The sequence below is a fragment of the Petromyzon marinus genome, chromosome 10 (genome assembly GCF_048934315.1).
Source record: "Petromyzon marinus isolate PM22_M1 ecotype Great Lakes invasive population chromosome 10, UKy_Petmar_22M1.pri1.0, whole genome shotgun sequence".
Taxonomy (NCBI): domain Eukaryota; kingdom Metazoa; phylum Chordata; class Hyperoartia; order Petromyzontiformes; family Petromyzontidae; genus Petromyzon; species Petromyzon marinus.
This window is the reverse complement of record NC_133676.1, coordinates 13,128,185-13,151,231: the sequence shown is the minus strand read 5'-3', so window position 1 is coordinate 13,151,231 and position 23,047 is coordinate 13,128,185. Positions and strand designations below refer to the sequence as shown.

General features: G+C 41.6%; 2 protein-coding genes across 5 annotated transcripts in view; one reads left to right on the top strand and one right to left on the bottom strand.

The window, feature by feature from the left end:
• FYCO1 (FYVE and coiled-coil domain autophagy adaptor 1) overlaps positions 1-23,047 on the top strand; it is a 59,030-nt gene extending 35,983 nt beyond the window's left edge. For all 4 annotated transcript variants that reach the window (XM_032951159.2, XM_032951156.2, XM_032951158.2 and 1 more), the window contains 4 exons: positions 15,332-15,421; positions 17,486-17,696; positions 20,249-20,358; positions 20,846-23,047. In XM_032951159.2, the coding sequence (XP_032807050.2) occupies positions 15,332-15,421; positions 17,486-17,696; positions 20,249-20,358; positions 20,846-20,927 (493 nt within the window). In that variant the 3' untranslated portion in view covers positions 20,928-23,047. The remainder of the gene's footprint in view (positions 1-15,331; positions 15,422-17,485; positions 17,697-20,248; positions 20,359-20,845) is intronic.
• ACKR4 (atypical chemokine receptor 4) lies at positions 1,195-9,166 on the bottom strand. Its single transcript, XM_032951162.2, has 3 exons — positions 8,997-9,166; positions 6,623-6,693; positions 1,195-4,809 (listed from the first exon to the last, which is right to left on the bottom strand). The coding sequence occupies exons 2-3, from the start codon at positions 6,626-6,628 to the stop codon at positions 3,697-3,699; spliced, it is 1,119 nt and encodes a 372-aa protein (XP_032807053.2). The 5' UTR covers positions 6,629-6,693; positions 8,997-9,166; the 3' UTR covers positions 1,195-3,696.

Genomic DNA, 23,047 nt, shown 5'->3' with positions numbered 1-23,047 from the left:
ATAGACTGATCATTTCTTTGTCAGTGGGCAAACGTACAAAATCAGCAGGGGATCAAATACTTTTTTCCCTCACTGTACGCATGGAGGGGGGAGGGGGGGTTAACCCAAATGCGTGCGCTTGAGTGTGGGGGGTCTACTGACAGTGTACGTACGCAGAGGAAAGGGGGGGGGGATGAAGCCTCGATAATAATTTGTCAACATTGGTCTTCAAATGAGCCACAGTTCAGCTTCTTCAGCTGTCAGACTACAAGTACTGCCGGGAGAAGTGGGACTGTGGGAGAGGTGTCACTCTTTGTGTGCCACCGTGCCTCTGACTGCAGCTATCACGCGGCTCAGCAAAATAGTGGCCAAGGTACGCAACTTAATTGTTTAATGCAGCCGGCGGTGGACTATCTATTGCTTAAACACGTTAATATTAATAACCCTTGATCTTTTCTGCGTTCTATAGGATTCGGGGGGGGCGGGGGGGTGCGTCAAGCGTACGTACGCAGGTGGGGGGGGGGTGTAAAATGTACAGGGATGGGGGGAGGGGTCAAATTTGACACATTTTTGCACACTTTTTAAATGGATGGCCCCTAATGTCAGTGCAGTCCATCAATATTGTTAACATCATTTCAATCATCACCCAGTGATCCAAACTGTTTCTTCTTAACTTTTAATGCAACACCACACAGCAAACGCATGATATATCTTGTGTAAAGTACGAGTAATATAATAAAAGTGTAAAAGAAGCAGCATGTACTATGTGCACAACATTCTGTCAATCCTATTACGCAAGCGTGGGAGCAGCGTTGAAGTTGGGAGGGTTTGGTTGGCCATGGATCAGTGGTTCTTAACCTGGGGTGCATGCAACCCCAGGGGGTGCGGGATGCCCCTTTCTGGGGGTGCCAGGTGTTTTTAAGAAGGGGGAGATCATCGAAACAAATTAAGCGCGCATGTACAACTACTGTGTTTCATCAATCCGATGTATTAACATACACTTTTTAATGCTTGAGAACCCAAGGGGCCGCAAGGCTGCTGTAAAGGTTAAGAACCACTGCCGTGGAGATAGCCAATAGGGCCCTTTTAAAGCTGTTGGAGTCCAAAATTCGGTGCAAATGCCAAATTCCGCTTTGTGCCCGCATATTCCAATGCTCTATTTGAGATGTAATACTTTTTGACGTGCAGTCATTTAAAAATGCACACGAACACTACTTCGCTATACAAGCGAGTTTAATGTCTCCATGTAAAAACGATTCATCTTGGTGCTAGTATATTTAAAAATTAGCTCTTGTAAAATAGGCTAACAAGTATGAAATGTCATGCCTTAACTGTAGGTGGCGCACATAGATAAACGTTCAAAGACCACCATTATATATTTTTTATAAACCTTTCTCTGTTATTTAAATAATATACGTTTAAATAGCTTTCAGATATGGTCAACTTAACTCACACTTATTGTGCCTCTTATAAAAGACAACACTCTTCAACACTTTATTACATTAAGGTACATAACAGCTCAGCAAATTACATTTCTAAAGCCATACCATACACGATTTTCATAATACATTGTATAATACTTATAAATTGCAGTGAACTTAAAAAAAAATCCCACTCAAAGGTGGGTGGTGTCCATCTTATTTATAGAGCTAAACCACTAGCGAAAATTCCATAGTGCTATGATGAGGCCAAGGCTATGCATATGATTACCACTGTTGACTGCCATCTAGTGGTACTTATTTAATGACCCTTGACTGGGATTTTAATTATTTCAATTAATTTCGTCTTTGTCTACAACTTTGTAAAATTTGCGCTGTCAGTATAATGTCATGAAATAAAAAAAAGATATCCAGTCTGAATTCACTGAGCACAGCGTTATCACCTTGTGCGAGAGAGCAGTCCATGCAAGCGGATGTCACAGAACCATTTCCGAGATCCCTTCAAACACTGGGGGGGCAGCACTTTCCCACCCATCCTATTGCAGAGAGGTAACGGTTAATCACCTGACAGTCAAGCCTATATTTTTAGTTCTCTGAGCTGGTAGTTAGCCCATTGAAGTGCCAAACCGAATGTAACATGATGGGGTGTTTTGTCTAATCATTGTTCACCAGGCTAATAATTTTTATATTTTTATCGCACTTAACTGTACTTTCCAGTTTGTTTGCATCGTGTTTAGAGATGTTATTTATATTCAAAACATCTTCACAGTTGCAGAAGGTGTTGTCACAAAACTTCTGACGTTCCTTAACTTTGCCTTCCTTAAACATACTAGGGGAACACCTTTTATTTCCCCTACAAAGATGGTTCATCACATAACTAATCAAACGCTCTTCTATTTTTTTTATTTAAAGCTTTCGTGACTGCAGGGATTCTAATTCTTGGTTCTTTCGGTAAAGTCACATATTTTTATTATTTTATTGTTTCCCCTCTATGTGACTTTACCGAAAGAACCAAGAATATAAACTCTATTCTATCAATTTATTCTACTTTGAAATTCAAATGTAATCATGGATGACTCTATTTGAACCCATGATTCCACTGGTGCTCTTTTATATGGCATGATTTCCAGAACCACCGAATCCCCAATCAACGATTTGATCTCGCCGCCTTCAAATGTAGAGCCGAACGCCTTTTACACAACGTCAAACAATAAAACATCGTGAAAATGCAATCAATTTATATGGATATAACTTTAAACCCCTGTAAGGTATGTTTATGAATGACGTCGAGGGAATTGTGTAAGACTTAATTCCACGGTTAATCACAGTTTGTCTTTTAAAACAAAATTATTCTATGTGGAATTATGGGTCGGTGAGGACGTATTACCTTTATCTGCACATGTATGAAAGTTACAGTGAAAAAATATTTAAGTGCGCTAAATTGCATTCCCCTACTGAACATCGAAATATTGTTTCCGATAATAACATTCAGAAAAGTGTATTGAATGATAAAATATTAGAGGTGCATGCTTCATCTCTCATAGGACCCAGTTGTATAGGGACCGATCACCACCTTAGTCCAATCCTGAGCTATTTGATTACATATCTGTTTTCTCCCAACTGATCACTTTGCAAGAACATCCATTCCCAGTAGTACGTACGATGATACGTTAACACGAGCCCCCAATGGTGAGCACTGTTGTGGTGTTGAGGGTGAGGCCCCCTACCCTCCCGCTTTGTTGAATTACAAAGTGGTGAATGTGATTACATTTATCAGTCAAAAGAGCATTTTTACAATTGTAAATATCATTAACGGTAATCTTCAATTTTGAGCCCCTCGTCAATCACCGCTTACGTTGGCCTGTGCCAGCTAATCAACCGAGGTCGCAAGGTTTAAGCGGAATGCGCTAAACGCCGTGCCACCATTCTCCCAAATTATTAACTTTGACCGATAAATGTAATATGCATTTCGTACCAAACAAAGAATACAATGTCATATAAAACTAAACTAAATTAACCCCCGGATTTGACAATTCAATTCAGGATTTTGTAATTCAAGAGGATGCCTAAAAGCATCACAACAACAGTGGCGGTTAAGAGCTACTTTTAAGGGTCCCGCAGCCTAATTGGCCAATCGGGTTGTGACCCAATCTTGGGTGGGTCACAATCTTGGGTGGGTCACAACCCGGTACAATACATTGAAGTGTCGATGCACGATCCGATTGGCTGACGTGATCCAAACCGACCCGTGCATTACATCCTGTCAGCTACGTTATTACTATGCTCCGTATTTGATATTGGTAACAGATGTGTTGCTCTCGGCATCAGAAGCTTGCGATGACCGTGTAAAACTGGGCTGCCTGGTTCGTCTTCGCTGCTTCTGACTGATCAATCTGACTTCACTGAGCAGCCGCATGAAATCATTTTTGAACTTGCTGCCTATGAATGCATAGAGAAATGGGTTCAGACAGCAGTGGCTGAAGGCAATGCCCTCTGCAGCTTGCTTGGCATACATTAAGCTTGTTTGAGCCTTGCATGTCATTGCATCATTGTATCCCAGGTACGCCTCTAGAAACATGATGACATTAAAGGGCAGCCAGCAGAAGAAGAAAGCCAACACCACTGCCAGAATTACGTAAAATGCTTTTAACTTTTTGTAGTTTTTCGTGTGCATGAGGGTGATTGTTATGCTGGAATAGCAAGAGAGCATGATTATAAATGGTATCAAGAAACCAAAGATGTTTTGAACAATTGCCAGTCCCAATTTCCAGTCAAGAATTTTGCTCTCAATGTTGTGTCCGCAAGTTATTGTAATACCATCGTCAAAGGTTTGGGCTTTACATAAAACAATATCAAAAATGCTCAGGGAGGATGCAAATCCCCACACAAATGCACATATATATTTCACATTCTGCAGCCTCCTTATTTTGTTGAACTTTGTGGCAAGGACCACGGCATTAAAACGGTCAATGCTCATGCACACCAGGAGGAAAATCCCGCTGTAAAAATTAACACTGTAACAAGCAGTGACGAGTTTGCACATGATGTTACCGAAAATCCACGTGCCATTGGCCGATTCATGAGCCCAGAACGGCATTGTCGCTGCAAAGATTAGATCGGCAATGGATAGATTTAAAAGGTAAAAATTGGTCACTTCTTTGTGTCTCTTGAACTTGACTAATATCAGTATAACTAATGCATTGCCTATGAAAGCCAGGATGAAAACAATTGAATAGATGATTGGCAGAAGTGTCTTGCTGAGCTCCTCTGCATCAAAATCACATGACATTCCATTTCTTCCCGATGCGTAATCCGATCCATTATCTTCAGTAGACATATATTCAGTCGTCTCCGTGAGCATATCGGCATTGGTTGACCATATGACGTTACCCTTTAAAAGATAACAACATGGAATTGTTATTTATTGAACAACTGTAATATTTATGAAATAATACATTTTCCCAATAGTAACAACATTTTTAAAACATCCAAATATCCTTAGAGGCTAATCATGCTTTCAAGCAGTTTCAGTAAATACATTTATCATCCTTGGGTATATTGCAAGTATTTATACAGCATTCTGAACGAGGACTGATGTTAAATATAGCGCAAGCTCTGTTATCCGGCACTTTACCATCCGGAATGCTCTATTAACCGGCATTTGTCATAGACGGAAATTCATATCTTCCTTCACTTGTGCAGAAAAATACTGACGGCCGTCCGGTATCTTGCTGTGTGCCTCTCATAGCTCTGTTGTTTGCGGGAGCTTCAGGTTCGCTGCCGAGTGGTAAGCCAAGTGGCAGTCTGCACATTACAGTATTATACGACTGTATACTGTACTCTAAACGGCCCTGCTGCTTCTCTACAATAAACTGAGAATGCTCTAGAACTGACTGGCGAGTACCTTTTTAAAAGAGTATATTATTTATTGCATCGGAGTTAAAGTGTAGACTCAGATTCTTTCTTGAAAAGTGTTGTGTACTTGGAAAATTTGATGAACCGTAAGTGTAACTCTCAGATAACGGTATATTTAATTAACCGGCACCCCCCCCCCCCCCATTTCGGATGGATGCCGGATAACAGAACGTTTTCTGAACAGTGCATAATGCTTAGTTTAATATAGCATCGTCGTTCACACAAATTGCATCTCACAATTGCTTCAGGACCACACAAACTGGAGGGAAACGAGATGGTGAGCTGGCACCAACAATCGCCAAAGATCTGCAGTCCACTATATATCAATATATTATCGGCCATTTCATCTACTGGATAATTGCGAAAAAGACCTTTATAGCTCATCGGATTCCTGTATAAATACATATTCCGATTCTGATATTTATATATGCATGTGGGAGGAAACCAGAGCACCCGGAGAGAATCCGTGGCATGTGAGACGGCAACCTATCATCCCATACAGAAGGGACAAATTGTGTTAGTCTGCACTTTGCTGTGTTCCATTCTCTTGGCAAGCCCCAGGGTATGGCGCCTCGACGCCCATGGTAAGGCAACCAAACCTTGCCTCCACAGTGCTGGATTATAGGTGTGCGCTTCCAGTGCCAGGCTACGTGGTTGTGTTTTTAATGGCAACACTTTAAGAGACGATAGATACGAAATGAGTGATTCATCCTATTTATAAAATTCAATATAAATAAAAGTCACTGTTTTAATGGCAGCGTACTGCTATTCTGCCACACGAAAGTCCCTTTTTGAAATGTATACAATAAAAGGCCCAATTCACATCTTGATGAAATGTCTGAAACACCTCGCCTTGACGATTTGAATCGTTGTTTGCTGATAAAGACCTTGGCACATTTTTCAGGGGAGAAAAGACTGCACAAACAACTTTAGACGTTAAGCCAGAAATGCCGCTTGTTAGCTACATCATTGAAACATTAGTTAATTTATAAGCTGACGTTTCTCATCCCCGTTTAAAAGCCACAATGCATGCAAGACACAATTCACTGTATTCCATTTGCCTCTTGTGAAATTCTCCAGATGTGTGGATCATGTAGGAGGATTAGTGTGAGATGACAACTTTATAATTTGCCGTTTAGATACATGTGGCAACCATGATTTTAGCAGTATGTTGATTAGCTGTAATGCAATAACTTAGCTTTAATGCTTTCACCGATCTTAGTCAATACAGTAGTACATCTACAATATTATGTTAGTGTAAAAATAATGTGCAGTAAAAAAATAATCACCCCCATTGCAGTCTCCGATCGCGGTTAAATCTTCAAAATCTCTTCTGAAGTCTTGTATCGCTAGTTGGCATCTGCAAGAGTATCGTATCGTATTATATGTTGTGTTTAAATACGGCTGTCCAAATAATTACCAAGGCATGTATATCCATGCCGTGAGGGTGCCGTGATGCCCTATTTGATGGTCGAGTATTATGTAGAAATTACTTGCTGCTAAACACGTTTCATTGTTCATTCTCATTGGTCGTAGTAAAGACTGTCATTGGCAAATCTGAATTGGGTAACATTTTCTCCAATTGGAGTTATGCTTTTGTATCTCCAATTGAATGGACACGATTGAAGAATTCATAAAGAAGGCAGCACATTGTCTGTAGATAATTATGTGCAAGATAAACAACATGTACAGCAAGTTTTATAAATAATTAAGATATTTATCAGAGGGACACTACTGGAAAATATCAGTGTGTGTATACCTGTGCCAAGCAATGAAGATGGATCGCCACCAAACGATTAAATAAAGAGACACGAGATAGCAGTGCTTTTGGAAAACTAAACTTAATAATAGTAAGCAGCATACAAGTGGGCCTGAAGAAGAACGTTTGATTGACAAATGAAAGCTTAGATGTTTGCACATAAGCGTAGAGTGGTGCGTGTTTGGAATTCACTGACAGACAGAAAGAGGAACACCTGGGGATTAAAGAACATACGCAAGTTAAAGATAATATCGTTTACGATGAGAACAGGTAAGTGGCCTTGGGCACAGCATGTTTTTAGAAGGGATGATGGTTGGTGGTCAAGACTGACAGTGGAATGGTATCTATCGCAGAGAAGATACAAAAAGGTCCATTCCAACATGATGGAGAAATTAAATCTGCTTATGTGCATGTACTCGATCGATTGTTACATTGCAGGACCGTGAAAGATGACAACATCTTGGGGAGATCTTCATCCAGCAGTGGATTGATCATGGATGGTGATGATGTAATTAATCCCAAAACGTTAGTCCCACAATTGCTTGTTAAACTTTTGACCTTAATCCTGTGGTAGAAAGTGACTTACTCGGAATTGTGATTCAAGTTCTCCAGAACAAATACAGCTGCGTTTCAAAGTCATATATGGTAATGTGGAAGCTTTGGACATTACTCACTGTTTAACTCGCTGTGATGCAGTGGAATATCCGCACACTTACTGTGGAAATTTCTTATTAGCTTTGCTTATCGCATATGATGTAGTTTATCGATAAAGTCTTATATTTAACTTTAATAAAAATATACCAGATGTTAGCTGAATATTTGTAAATGTTTATACTGTAGAACTTCCATGAAAATGTGAAACTAAACAAATACAAAAACATTAATGTAAGAAGACACTTTTGGGCATGAAGCTACATCTAAATATGTAACTATCAGGATAAAATATTATTTGCTAAATTAACTTATTATTATGCTTATTTATACATCAAAACCTCAGTCTCGCGACTCATTTCCCAGAGGGTTCTGGCAGGTTATCACAGTTCAGTATTCCCTCGTTAATCACGAACTTGCTGTCCTAGATTTTGGCTCTCTGCGAATCGCATTTGGAACTCGACACGACTGCATCGAGAAAGAGAGCATGATGAGAGAGATGGAGAATAAACTTCTCGAAGCTTTCATAGGCATCTGCAGACGTTTGCGCATGTACGATATTCGTAGAGCCGATATTGTTATCCACGAAATTTCATCTTCTCGACCATCTCCGGAACATATCCCTCGCCAATAATGAGGGAATACTGCAATGCCAATCAAGTGTATCTTGCAGGTAACTGTTCGACTATGGACCATTACGCTGGCATGATGGGATCTCTTTAATCTGCGCTGTGAAACCAGTGGGTGCACGTATTTTTGCGCTCGATGCAACCGCAGTCATGACCACGACAACTCTTGGATTCGAAGCGTCAACCTGCACAGCAAGAGCAAGCAGGGATTGCGTGCCACCGTTGGCCATGTAACCACCTGGGCTGCCGTTAATAATATACTCGTTGATATAAAGCGCCTTTCAAATTGGTAATCTCAAAGTTCCGTACATCCAGAGGTGTACACTTTTTTCCCCCGCCCGACTGAAATTACATTTAGACGATTCGCGACGTGCCACTCTGGGTTTTACCGCACATCTCAACAGAATCCGGTAAAAAGTTAAATTCCCCCCTAAAGATATAAATACTGTAATTTCCACATACATTTTATTTACAGTGAATTCATCAAAAGTTACATTGAATTCATCCTTGCAGATGTATCAGATGCCCATTTTTTATTGTATAAAGGTTACAATGCACGCAGTAACTATCACATTTCAAATGTTTATCAATCGCAATAAAGCATCCTTTTTATCAAAATCTTACCAGTACTTGGCAAAGTATTCAAAACCTTTTGCCTTTGGCAGTGTTCCCGTGAAAAGACGTGTTTCCCACGGTGCAGGCTGGCTTTTTAAATGATCTGGGAGGGTCTTAGGCAGGATGCACAGTGCGAAAAGTACCAAATTGCTGGTTTATCAGCAGGAACCTGTGGCACGCAGTTCTCTATCTAGCCACAGCAGCAATGTAACCAGGAGTTGGGGCAAAAAGGGAACCTTCTGGATAAGGATTGAGAACTTTGGAGGTGTGGTTTGCGATAAAAAAATTAAGGCTTTTTGGTTTTTGTGATTGTGAAAAGGGTTTGGTTTTCAATGTTAAACCAATTTTTTATATTTGTTAGTGCTATAATATACAAATTCGTAAATGTATGCATGATTTAAAATTCGGTACAATGTTGTAGTACCACTGCTATATTTTTAGAACATGTCAACATAAACTTATGTGAGTAACAAAAACTGGTGATGCCGTAACCATACATTTACATGTGAAGTTATTTAATATTTTGCATGTATGTTTAAAACTATTTTAATTTACTCGCATGGATTAAGGATGCACAGTGGGATTGAACCACACCGATTGTAATGGAACAATGCCTTGTAAGGTTTTACCCAATATATAACAAATTTCACGGCCTATGAACATTATCCCTGAAGCATCACATGCATTGACGTAGGAGATCAAATGTTATTATTGCTACTACATTATATGGCTCATTCTTAAAGTATCATTTTGTATGTGTAAATTCTAAGTTTTATATTTCTTATAGCAGCTCTCTACACTTTCAAAACTGTGTGATCCGTTAGCTGCTTAATTTTAATGTTGGCAAAAGCCTTAATGTTTAGCTCCGCTTTTTGTGTGTTATTGTTCCTGCGTACAGATTTTGCACCACTAACCTGTACAAGGTCTTGAGTGTACCAATCTTGGCTCTGCGGTTAGTGGACTCATGCCCGTGACTGTGGTATGTGAAATGGAGATTATTTTGCACAAAACCGCAAAGGTGTACACAAACGTGCGTGGCTTTTGATGATTGTTAAATTCTGCTGGACTCTCACTTGAATGACATTCTTAAATGTATTCTCACATAAAATGTAATGGTTATTATAGCTAGCAACCCCTTGTCTATCCATTTCTGTTTGAAGGCCTCCCCCCAAGCCTTTTACTACTCGTTGTGGTTGTTTTTCCATACCTCACCACTCCGGTCAGTCTATGTGGGTGGCAAGCGGGGTCAGTTTGAATACTACTTGCAACTGTTGTATGTATGTATGTTGAACTTCTGTGCTCATCGGAGGTGCGGGAGAAGGTTGGCTACGTACGGTGCGAAAGAAGTTCACTATACATACAAACGCAAAAAGCAGTTGTAAAGGAATTCGTTTTCAATTTAGATTTCAAAGTGCACTGCTCCAGTGGCTTCCTAATATTGGAAGGAAAGAACGTTCCAGGCAGCAGAAGAAGCGCATCTGAAAGCGCGTAATGCTGTGACCGTCTTTGTTCGATGGTTCGCCAAAAGCCGCTGCTGCGAGGATGGATCGGAGTTTGCGCGATGGGGTTATGCTCCTTGACGAGATCAGTAAAGGTATTGTGGTTCATTTGTGGCAGGTACTTTGTGCGTAATGAGCGTGACCTAGTAATGAGCACAACCACAGTTGTTAGCTATTGACGAAAATCGAACTTGGCAGTTTCTTAGTTCATTGCCTGATCCACTTCACCACTGTGCCACCTGAATACAGAATAACCAGCCTACATTGGTATAAAACTGCAAGCACATTACATAATATTTGTACGAGTGTGCATGCCGCTATAACGCCAGTGCACAAGTCTCTCCACTCCTGTTGTGTTAAGTGCATGGCTCTGGCTTCTGTCTTCCACCAATGGGGGGGGGGGGGGGGCGGGGTGGGGTTCCAGGTTTCGGCAGCCCGAGTCACGCGTTTCACACGCAGAGACACTGCCATGAAGTGGCGGCAATGCACGCGGCCTATAATCCAGCACTGGGGGGAAGCGCGAGGGTTGGTGCATCGCACAAATGTTGTGAAACTCCTCTTGCCGTGGGCGTCGAGGAGGTTCCTTCATACCCTGGCTCGCCAGCAGAAGGTGGATTAGGTACTGCAAGTGAGCTAATGGGCGGGCTTCCTTTTCTATCTTTACGGGGATCGGGTATTACCGCCTCGCACGCGCGTGTTTTCTCTGGGTGCTCCGGTTTCCTCCGACTTGTACAAACACTCATCATGAGTTGGCTGAAAACATCGTGAAATGAAAACCCAATGGCAGAACCCTCCCTGGCTTTCCTGAATAATTAAATAAGGAATCATTTATAAATAAGGGTTTATCTGTTTACACTTCCCCCATGTATTCCACACAGGTTGTTGGGAAAAGTGTTATTACCCGTTACGGCCCGATTAGTGACTTACCGTTCTTTTTTTTTTACCTACACCTCCATGCTGGGATCTCATCCCTCTGGAATGATAGAGGCGTCACTGATTATTGAAGATCTGAAAAAAATAATCGCCTCCTAGGCTTCATCCTTTACCGATTTTGATACTTTATTGTTTCACCCTTAACCCTTGTGCATTACTAACATTATAAATGAGTCGATCAGTTCCCTGGCTGGAGTGAGGAGTTGAGAATTCACCTCCCCGTCAATGTTTTTTTATTTGTTGATTTCTGCACGTAATAGTTTTGTTCACGGATTCCTTCTTTGGGATTGAGCTGCTTTGATGTCAATTTGTAATTATTGTTCAGCATTGTTTCGATGCAGTTGCATGAGTGAAGCCACGTAACATTAATTGTCGTTAATATCAGGGCGGTGCAGAATTTGAGTTCCCCTGCACAACCGGTAACCTGTAAACAAAAACATGTTTTCGTAATGTTTGGCCCCCGCCCCCCCCCCCCCTGCGTCTTTGGTTGCATAGAAACAGTGCGAGAACACCTGTGTGCCATTTGCGTGGCTTAAGTCTTGTGGCTCATGGCTGTGGTTGGAATCATAAGTTTTACAGTTGTGCAAGAAGGGTTCCTGGACAAATTCTTTTAAAATGTATGCAGTTTGTAAATAGAAATGGTTGAATGTTCTCTCTGGTAACACAAAGTACGATGTCTCTAATATATGTTGTCTGTGTGTTGATCTTCATCTCTCGGTGTAATTCCAGGTATACATCTCGACGGTTCTCTGTCTACATTTCAGCTTTTGTTCTTTTCCAAATTCCCATGTTGCCAATTAATGTACCATAATATTCTCCACATCGAATGGCCCGGCTCGTAATACACACCACGTATTTGTGCCCGGTGCCAATTAAACTACAAATCATAAACACCTACCGAGTTAGAAGATGCATCCCCAACCTTTGCTTTCAAATACATGGAAAAATTGCGTGTCTTTATAATGTGGAGAATACAGCAATTGTTTAGATAAATTGTTGGTCCAAACTGGAAAAAATGTTTGCCTCTGATCACACACATTCATTGTTTTACAAACATTATTGGGAACAGGATATTGTATTGGACAATTTAGAGGCGAACCATCACGAAAGCAAACCGGTTATAAGACAGATATACGCATCTGCAGATTAATAATGAAGTCATTACTGTTAGACTGATGAGGCAAATGTCTCGGTGGAAGATGCAAAATACATATCGGCAGGAAGATATGCTGTCATTTTGGAAGATGTTATCTGAAAATATAATCGTAGAAACAGAGGCATAAACACTAATAAATAATTATTAACCATCTCAGATTTGCGGATCATGTAGTCGATAGAACAACTAGGATTGTTTTCTACCTGATGACGATTGCTCGTGTTGCAACCGAAACGTCGTATTCTATTATTAAATGTATTTTCCTTCTTCGTGACTTTACCGAAAGAACCAAAGAGTAACTAACGGAATGACGTACAGGAAATTGAGTAACATGAAAAACGGCTGAAATCGTGCTCAAGATAGGTTGAGGAAGTTAGTTACCACGTCTATATTCATATAAGTGATACATTAGTTTAAAACCTACAAAAAAGCAACATTTCCGAGCAAGCGTTTTTTAATTCATGTTTATCTGATTAAAACGTACGTTCAGTCGCGTGCTCTCTGTGCTTAAAGGTGGCAACGTCGCACTTGGGAATTAGTTGCCACGTGCACAGGTCTTTGGACTTCCAGGAGTTGTGAACAGTTAATTTACTTACCGCATTGACGCATGAGAGTGCTTTGGATTTTTTTTGCGTGCGCGTGTGTCGTGGTCACGCGTAGCACGCGCCCGGCTGTGAGTCAGTGCGCGCACGATTGCGTGCACTTCTTTTTACGCTTTCCAACTGAGCTTGGCATCGCCAGTGCATTAGCTCCGTCCAATCTGGCCTCATGTCTGTCTATCTCTGTATAGAGAGGTAATTTTAACTCCCACCAAGATAAAACCATTATAAAGTAAACTATGGTTGGGTTGCTATTAGGGACTATATATATGTAAAACTAGCAAGAGTTTGTATGTATTAAACGCTTGGCCGTTTTCCCTTGGTCGATGACGTTACATGTCGTGCCAGCTCGTACAGATTACGTAATCACACGACGTGATCTCAAGACGTTAGCTGTGATATCGTCTCCTAATCCACCTCGAACACGAATGTTATTCATCATCATCATCCATGATCGGTCCACAGCTGGTTGGAGGCTTTCCCAATCCGTCGCCATATCTCACATGTCTGCGCTGTTGAAATCCATCCCGACGCCTGCACACAAGCTGATTTCAACGCTCATTCTTCCCGTGTGTCGTATTCCTGGACGCGTTCCCTAAGTCTCCTCTGCTGTGATTCATCATTATTTTTTTTTATCATTGGCCATCATCTCTTCTAGCGTCATGTCCTGCCCAAGCCCACTGACTTTTCAAAACAATTTGAATAATGTAATTATCCTGTGTATGTTCTCTAAAAAAAAAATGTATCACTTCCGAGTACAGATTCATTTTGGAAAGCGTCGTAAAATCCATGCTTGTGCGTGAATTTTTTGCCCGTTTTGAGAATTGCCATGAGTGCAAAGGTTGAGGTGTCATCCTTTTCAATCGGCGCTCACTGCAGCCATTGTTGCACGTTATTGTGATCTTCCTATGGGGACGAGAGAAAAAAAACTCCCTTGGTGTTGGCTTATTTGGTTTTCTGAACGTAGAAGAAGACCTGATGCAGGCAGTGATGAGAAGGGAACCAGCTCTATTTGGACACACATGGGATGGACAACAGGAAAATGAAAAGTGTGTTTGTTGTTTGGAAAAATGGTAAGGAACCGGAAAAAGTGGGAGACTTCACAGAGAATGACTTGACGGCGACATCGGAGATTGGTGTCAGATGTGGCTATGACTTGAGCATATTGGCATAAGACAGAGGAAAGTGGAAACAAATTACAAAATGTGCAGTGGACACCTGAGGGGCTAAATCTGCCCTTGGATTGTGATGATGAACCTTTTGACGATTTAAATAACATCGCAACAGTTTTAACTGCATTCGAAGCTTTCGTGACTGCAGCAATTAATCTTTGGTGTTTTCGGTAAAGTCGCGTATTTCTTACTTATACGTGACTTTACCGAAAAAACCCAAGAGTTTCAACTGCAGTTCATCTCTACGTGTTATAGCACTTCTCTAGATTTTCCACCCACCATGGCGCATCTGAAACTTATTGTTTAAATTTGGTAGAATGTTTGTGGATATTTGCAAAGCACCACATGTTTTTTTATAGACAGCACCGTATTCTCCAGATTGAGACACAGCTTTCCCTCCCCGCCCCCCCCCTGTATTTTAAATCAAAAGTTGGGGGATTCGTTTTATAATTATAATCTGGAAGGTGTGTGCGTGTGTCACCAGATTTGCACAAGTTTAGTGACGCCAAGCATCTATTTGGGGTGTCTTACTTCCAGGAGCCATGTCATGGCATGTCTCCACCCCAACAACGAATCTCTAATGTTAAAAAACATGCGATTCCTTTCATATACAAACATTGAACGTCCACCACTTCTCATAGCTGCACAACTCATAACTTCCATTTACAAAATAAGGAAATTGTTATTCCAGGTATCCTATGCAATTATAAAACAGCTTCACACTGTTTTTGTAAATGTGTAATATATATATATACATGGGAAGTCTAAGAGGATGCAGCTGGTGATTGAAAACATGATACTGGTTTAGTTAACTTGTGTGCAAACACACCCACGCACACACATGTGACATCACAATTCAGCCCGAGACTATTGATTTTCCATCTTGGAACGTCTACGTTGTTGATGATGATGATGGAAGTCACCGTAACGGGCTGGCGCCGTTAGTGAACGATAACGAGTTTTCATTGTTGTCCTTTGTACGCAGTGTCTCAATCGATCGCACTGCGGAAGAGTCCCAGCCTGCCCCCTTGGCCTTGGAACCAGAGATTCTACTTCTCAAGAACAGCGACCCTTCGTGAGCAGTGCATTCCGCGATCGTCAAAGTGGCCATTCTAGTTACTTTCATTCGAATTTACAAGAAGAAGGCAGTAGCATCTTGCATCTGCGTCTGGTTTTCAAATGTCAGGAATGATGTGCGATCACACATCTTTTGTGCAAATGTTTTAGGTAAACTTGTTAATGAGAGGCTTTGTAATTTATTAACCAAATCTAAAGACATTGCCCAGCCATTTGCTGGACTCGATTACTGTAATTGCACATTGAATGCGCCCACATATCAGGAGTATATTTGTAAATTAATATTTGTTACCTAGATTTATTTATTATGTAGAGGGTTCATAATGCTGGCATATAAATGTTCCCAAGTTAAAGTTGAGTGCTTACAAGAATAATTAATTTGTAAACATACAGCTTTATTTGTGAAACCACTTTTTGAAGAGAGCCTCCTAACGCCATACTTCACCATGCTGGTCATGCAGGCGCATGTGTACTCGCTGCATTGCAGTCGGCTGATAAACTTAGCTCCGTGGCAGCCCACGACAACGCGTGATTTATGCATGGTGGTCAAAACTATCCAGGCTGAAACTTGCTTATCTTGTGAGATATGATGAGATCGGCACACACTTGTGGTTTTGGTCATCGGGTAATTAAGAATTTTATGTAACTAACATTTTGTACTTACGTTTAATTTGAGGGTGCTTAAAATGTAATACAATTTACAGTTTGAACATGCAAGCAATGTCTCAAGGTGCTGCTCTCACTGGTGTCAGTAAACACTTTGACATTAACAGGACATTTTAGGAAGTTTATTTAAGCGAATTGGGTTCGTGAGTCGGATGACATGTTCTTGCACGCACCAACATTCCTCTGCTGGCCTTCCCGTGAACTCTGCTGAACTTTCATGAAAATGTGCAAAGATTAAATCACACTTGACATTTAATTATCCGAGGTCGTGTTGAGTCATCGCATGCGAAGGTGCGCACTTGGTATAGTTTGCTTAGTTGGTAAAATTAAATTGGCCCTTTGACAACGCATGGGGAAGTAATTATTTCACTTTGGGCACAAGCCTGGTAATGTAAGTTTTCCTCATCGCCAATCCCAGGCTGTGCTGTCCAACTTTTGCTCTGGCTACGTTGACGTTGGTCTCGCTCCTGCCGCTGCCCTGGTCTTATCCGGATGCCTTGGTGGCAATATGTTAACTACCTCGCCCGGTATACAGGAGCTCGTGGGTTCAATTCCGACCCTGATGCCGGTATATTTGGAGTTTGGATGTTCTCCCTGTGGTCGCATGGATCTTTCTCAGGGTCCACCGGTTTTCCCTCCACATTTAGAAACATGTGTTTAAAGAATTTGGCTACTATACATTGCCACATGGTCATCCAACTTATTGAGCTATCATTTGTGGCCAGGTCACTTCTGAACAAAGGATATATAGCTCAGTCGGCCTTACCGACTTTATCGAGGGCAATTTTATCACATAAAACTAGATTGATTGATCTGGAAAAAAAATATATAGTAAATCGTTAAATAGTTGTTGGTCATGGCTGTGATGCCACAATGCCTTGTTTTACTCTCTCCTGCGGTTCCCCGCATGGCTCTTGCGTCAGCTACCCACTTGCTTCATCCCTTTTTAGTTGCTGAATACATTAAAGTTGTATGTCTAGTATATTCCGTTTCATTTGATCATTGGGTTACTTTAACTAGAATCTATTGGCTCGAATACAAGGGCCTGCAATAGCACGTAAAGTCTGCACAACTGCATTAGGCGAAAAGGGTCCAAAGGCTGATGGATTTTATTTTGTATTTACGTGCTGGAACCGGACCCTTGTTTAATCATCATGTTATTGCCCGCATTCAACGTGGCTAGTGGCTAATAATAATGGAACGTAGGAATAGCATTGCTGCCTTTATGTTAAAGGTTGCGTTGATTGTAACATTTCTCGCGGGCGCGCCGAAGGCCTTGTGCCAGCGCGCAGGCCACACCTCACGGGTGGCACTAAATCGCACGAGGTCAACACGTGAAGGGGGGTCGAGGAACCCTCATGGAAGAGCTTGCGTCTTTTTATCCCCCTCCTCCAAGGTTTAACGTGCCCCTGAGTCCCGAGGATGTGCGTTGCTTCGGCGAGTGCCGGCGCGAGCTGCACGTCAAAGCGGGAGCCTACGCGGTCATCACGATGAACGTGACCGAGAGCGGCCTCAGCCTGGCCTGGGAGTTCTCTTCCGAGAACCGCAACGTGTCTTTCAGCGTGGTGTGGCGCGACAGGCCCGAGCAGCCCGTGGAGAGTTCCGTGGTACGGAGCTGCCTGCGTTGGCACTGGCGCACGACCCGAGGGTGTCCGAGGCTCGTCATTGTGTTGTACCGATTCTGCTGTTGGGGGGGAAGAAAAAAAAATGCGCCCCCTTTCAAGGCTGTTTGGCCGGGAGAATGTGGAGCAAGCAAAAACAAAAAAAACTACTTAAATTATTAATGCAGAGACCAATAAGGGGAGGGGAGGGGAGGCATTCACAGCTCTCGGGATGAGTTTTGTAATTAATTGTTTACATTTTTAAGGGCCACTTTTAGATTTCATTCAGGGTTTTCAGATTTAAACTCTCATAATTTTAATTGTTCGCACAAAATGGAATCATTTTCATCATGTATCATTAATTATTTTTAATGTTAACTTCCATCAGTAAAACAGTCATTTAAATGTCATTTTTTAAATACTTTTTTCAAAAAATTTCTGGTTTCTGAAAATCGATAACACATCCTTACCCGACTGGATAACAGAAGTTGCACAGCATGATGTTTCGGTTAAACAACTGTATGTACATGTGACAACAATGTAGCTACGGATAATATATCTGGCAAAATTACGTAGCTCAATGCACATATTCCATTGTGTATCAGAGATTTAATCGCTGTAATTCACAAGGCTTGCACACCACCTCGTGAGAGTTTTGCATGCAGCTGTGTTCAGGCAGGAGACATGAATCACACTTCTGAGTAAGCTACTTTCCACCACAGGATTGATGTCAAAAGTTTAACAACCGTTTTTGTGTTACAAAACGTTGAACTCATTCACACGATCTTTATCCACGATCTATGCAGTGCTAGACCAAGTCCTTTCCAAGCTTCCCCCCCCCCATTTCTTCCGGATCTTGCGATGCCGCAATCAATCTCGCCCTTGCAGACGAGCTGAATTCCTTGCTCGATCTCCGCAGTAGACATCCTCTTCGACTTGCTCTGTTTGTTTGGCTGTCGCAGCCTTGACCAACCAGTCGTATATAAAGTCTATACGGAACTCTGTCGCAACCACAGGCTGCCTGATGGTGCGTGTCATGCAGTCACGTTTATTGTCACATTTTTGTCTGTTTTTTTCTGCACGTGTCAGACTGCAACGATGTGCAAACAACGTTTTGTGTAGTTCTGCAACTTGTAAGTCGGTTCAAAATTATTGGCCAATATATTGTTGGTGTGCAACGGCTCCTCGATTGGCTGGAGGAAGACGCATTTGTCTTTCCCATGAGGTGCAATCATCATTTAACGTGGTGGATTTTCATTACACATTTTCAATGTAACGAGCATTGATCTGTCATTAAATATGTAAAATAACACAACAGCTTGGTTGTTGTTGAGACCAGAGTTATGTGTGGAAAAAAAAAACAATTTTACTTCGGCTTTGACAAGCAGCTTTGAAGGCAGCTTATTGCATCATCTGGCTTGTAAGGTAATATAATCAGAGATGTCATGTCAACAAATGTTCTTATACTGTATCATTGTGGATTTACTAAAAGTAAAAGTTTACTTAAAGCAAACATCACTTTCAATGTGTGACCACTACAGATACTTGCATTATGTTGGCACTGTCACAAACCATTATTTACTTTTGCTAAACAAGCCTGGAATGTCACGCCTCCTTTTGGTCATGTTTTGGAAAATGCAATTTTACCATTGTATAAATTTGGGGTTTTTTTTCGTTTACAACATAAAAAGCATATTTATATAAAATGTGATTGATTAAAATCCAAGTTTAAAGTTTTATTTTGTTGGGCCAAGTGAGAGCTCAAGAGGCCAGGATCATCGCGTTTGTAAGGAGGACTTGGGTCACCAAAGTAACAAAATATAAACAAGTGAAATGAAGTAAAACAAGTCTAAATCAACCATGTCTCAAAAAAACAACTGTCACATGAGAACTTACAAATATTGTGCAAACATAGAATCAACGCGATACAAATTCCCCGGTAGCGCAGGTCGGCTCGGGCACATTCATTTTTAGACTGATCGTAGTACAATTACAAATGAAGTTACAACCCTGGCATTGGTAAAATGAGCACCAACTAACAAGCACATTGTGTTATCTACGGATGAAATATGACTGAAATAAATGTAATTTCCACTGCTGGATCAGGATTGTCTTAGGAGTGAAAATAGTCCAACACCAACGTGAGTTTTTTTTTTAGTGTCGCATAGATTCACGTCGTGAGAATTTTATGGTTTTATATTTTTATTATTTTATTGTTTCCCTTCTACGTGACTTTACCGAAAGAACCAAGAATATGAATCCCTGCAGTCACGAAAGCTTTAAATCAAAATTTGTCGCATAGATTGTTAAGATTTGTGGTTTTATCTTTCACGCATCTTTATCTTTTGTATTCTCCAGGCATTTTGGGCAACACGATACGATAACACTGTTGATTGCACGTTCGAGGCGGGGCGTTTTAATGCGGAAGCAAATCGTGACGGACTCTCTGCTGAGCATCCTTGGCACTTAGAAAACAAAGCGTGACGTGAAATGGAAGAGGGGCGAAGAGTGGCAGGTTTGCATCGTGTGCTAAGCGTTTGGCGTGCGTGCATCTGCAGGTGCTGATTCCGCTGACGCGCTGCAATTCGCACCTGCAGCTGGTTCAAGGCCAGCTGAAGGCGAGGAGGCCTGGCCTTTATCTGCTGATATTCGACAACAGCTTTTCACGGTAAGTCCCTGCACGGCTTTCCCGCCACTGCAGGATAAGCGGTGGAAAAGTGAGCAACACGAACCTTGTGATTACTACGTGCAGCACGTGAATGAGTGGCCTTTGTATGACCCACGAGAAAAGCCCAATGAGACGAAATTTTTTTTTTTACAAATACAACTGGGTTAATTATAAAAGATAGAAAATGTGTGGTAATTGTCAGACCCGTTTCACTAAAAGTAGCCGGTTGTAACTAGCAGTGAATAATAAAGCCTAATTTGCCTTTGTTATGGAGTGCAACATTTATCCCCCCGCGTTATTAAAACAGCGTTTTCATCTTTTAGACACAAGCTGTGGTTCCAGGTGTTAGTCGCAGCTGATGTCATCCTTTAAAACCACAAAAGAGCCCCTTGCAGCAATGCAAATTTGCAGGTGCACATCTTCCTCCTGGGGTCGGGCACTGACCACATATGCTTCTCTATGCCTGATTTTTTTTTAATTCCCTTAGATTTTACGGGAAGAAGGTGTCCTACCACTTGACGGTCAGCAAAACGCTCATGTACGATGGCACTGACGAGACGGACCCCTGATGAGCTCCGTCGGCAGAGAGGTGGCCACCTGCTTAAGAATTCGACATCCATGCACTGCATGTTTCCCCGTGCTCGCAATGAACCAGGTTGCTTTAAACAATCTCTTTATCGTCCTCTTGCCATATGTTTGCGTTCGCATTGGGGCTTTGCCCATGGTTTCCTCTTAACATGTTGTTGTCACACAGTCGTACGTGCAATTACAATTTTAAGATCTTTCCCACCTTGGCTTGTTGGCTTCCTGCAATTGCTTTCACTGGATTCGTTCGGTTAGCGCAGGGTTTGGCAGCCAGCGGCTCCAGAGGCACATGCGGCTCTTTATGGACTTCTTCTTGACGTTAGTTGCATGCATTGTGGTACTTGAAATATTTACGTCTTTTTTTTCCCGAATTCGAAAAAAAAATGCCCCTTTTTATTTTGTTTGTCGACCCCTGAGGTGGCATGTTAGGCATTTCTGTATGTTAACGCCCGTGTAGAAGTGGGAGAATCAGCTTATGGGATAATGATTTCTAGCGCATATGGGTGATCTTCATGCTGCTGCTCTTCAATATACCAGTCTCCGCAATAACGGGGATACGTATTTTTCCACACTATAATTTTACCCATTTCGTGTGACCCCTGGAGAATGAAATCTCCATGATCTAAAAATGACAGCATTTTACTCTGTGGTAAATAACTGGCAAGTCAGCTGGTGTTATCACACCCAACAATAGGACAGCCACGTGTAAAATAAAGGAAAATACACTTTTAAAAGTTTTGTGTGGCGTTAACAATCCTGTATATGTAAAACATTTCTCGATACAATGCACATTTCAACCAAAAGGGTGTATATTCAACAGCGTTGACGCTTTTACAGCTGGTCCCACTGTTAATCAACACTTGGCTATTGATCAGCATTAGCCAAGCGCTTGTCACATTATTCATACGAGGGAGGTGAATTCTGCGTGCAAACTTTGCACATCTGTATCGCATACGACTAAGTGTACTAGTGTAGTGGTTAGCCTGCTACGAAACCAGCAACCCGAGTTCGATTCCTGCTCATGGCCAACAACAATGACGATTATCTGACTGGTCACTGGCCTCCCCTAGGTCCACTCAGCCTTAAATGAGTACCTGGTGCGATGTGCAAACATCACCACTGGGGAGACAAAAGCAGCTGGGCGTGGTGTTGGCCACCCACCCCCTCGTGTGCCGTGCCGGCCTTCATAGGTGCTCACTAACAGCACTTTCCCCAAGTCTGTTCAGGCTATCCGGGGGATTTTTGTCTTTGTACTCTCATGGCAACATTGTGAAAATACTGGTGTGTCCATCACTACGTTAATGTTAAGAAATGCTGCATCAGTTTTTAAACTAAATATATACTTTGTGTGTAAAACTAATATAATAATACGTAGCTTAAAGCTGTAATCGTCTGGACTTTATACTGCATGTTTTATGAACTGATGTTTTGTCGTCGTTGGATGATGTGCATGGTGTCAATGAGCGGACGAGGTTAGCGTGGCAAATCGGATGTGGCCCAATGGGGGCAGCCAGTTATACAACTGCTTGCAAAAGGGCATTTGCTGGTGGGGCATGGTACATGGCCAGATCAAGGAGCGTACACACTTGCTGCGATCACTGTAAGATAAGGCTCATCAGTCCTCGGTCCCGAGTCCACTCGGTCGTCGTTGTACATTGAGCATGTGGTTGAAGTTACGATACGTTTGGCGTGGGGAAGCCCCCACTTGCTTTTCAACGTATGAAAACAAAATTCAATCTGGGCAATACTCTTACGAAGAGAAATATGAGTAAACAACAGTACATAGGTGTGTTGTAAATGTGCAAACGGAATATGTATTGCATATAGTTTATATCTAGTATATCTGGTATTTTAGATACAGGCACGTAATATACTTTTCTACGTGTGGGACTTTATGCGAGTCATTTGTGAATTTTACATAGATACTTTTTTAAAGTACCGTTTCTTGCACTTGTTTGTGGTGTATACTACCTGCATGATGGTGTGTTGGTGAAATGTCTTTGTTGATTGTGTTATTTTTCCGTCCCATAACACATGTGCAATGAGTGTTTTGCCCGTTTTAATTTAACTTTGTGTGCTGCTTCGAAATAAAGTGTATCCATTA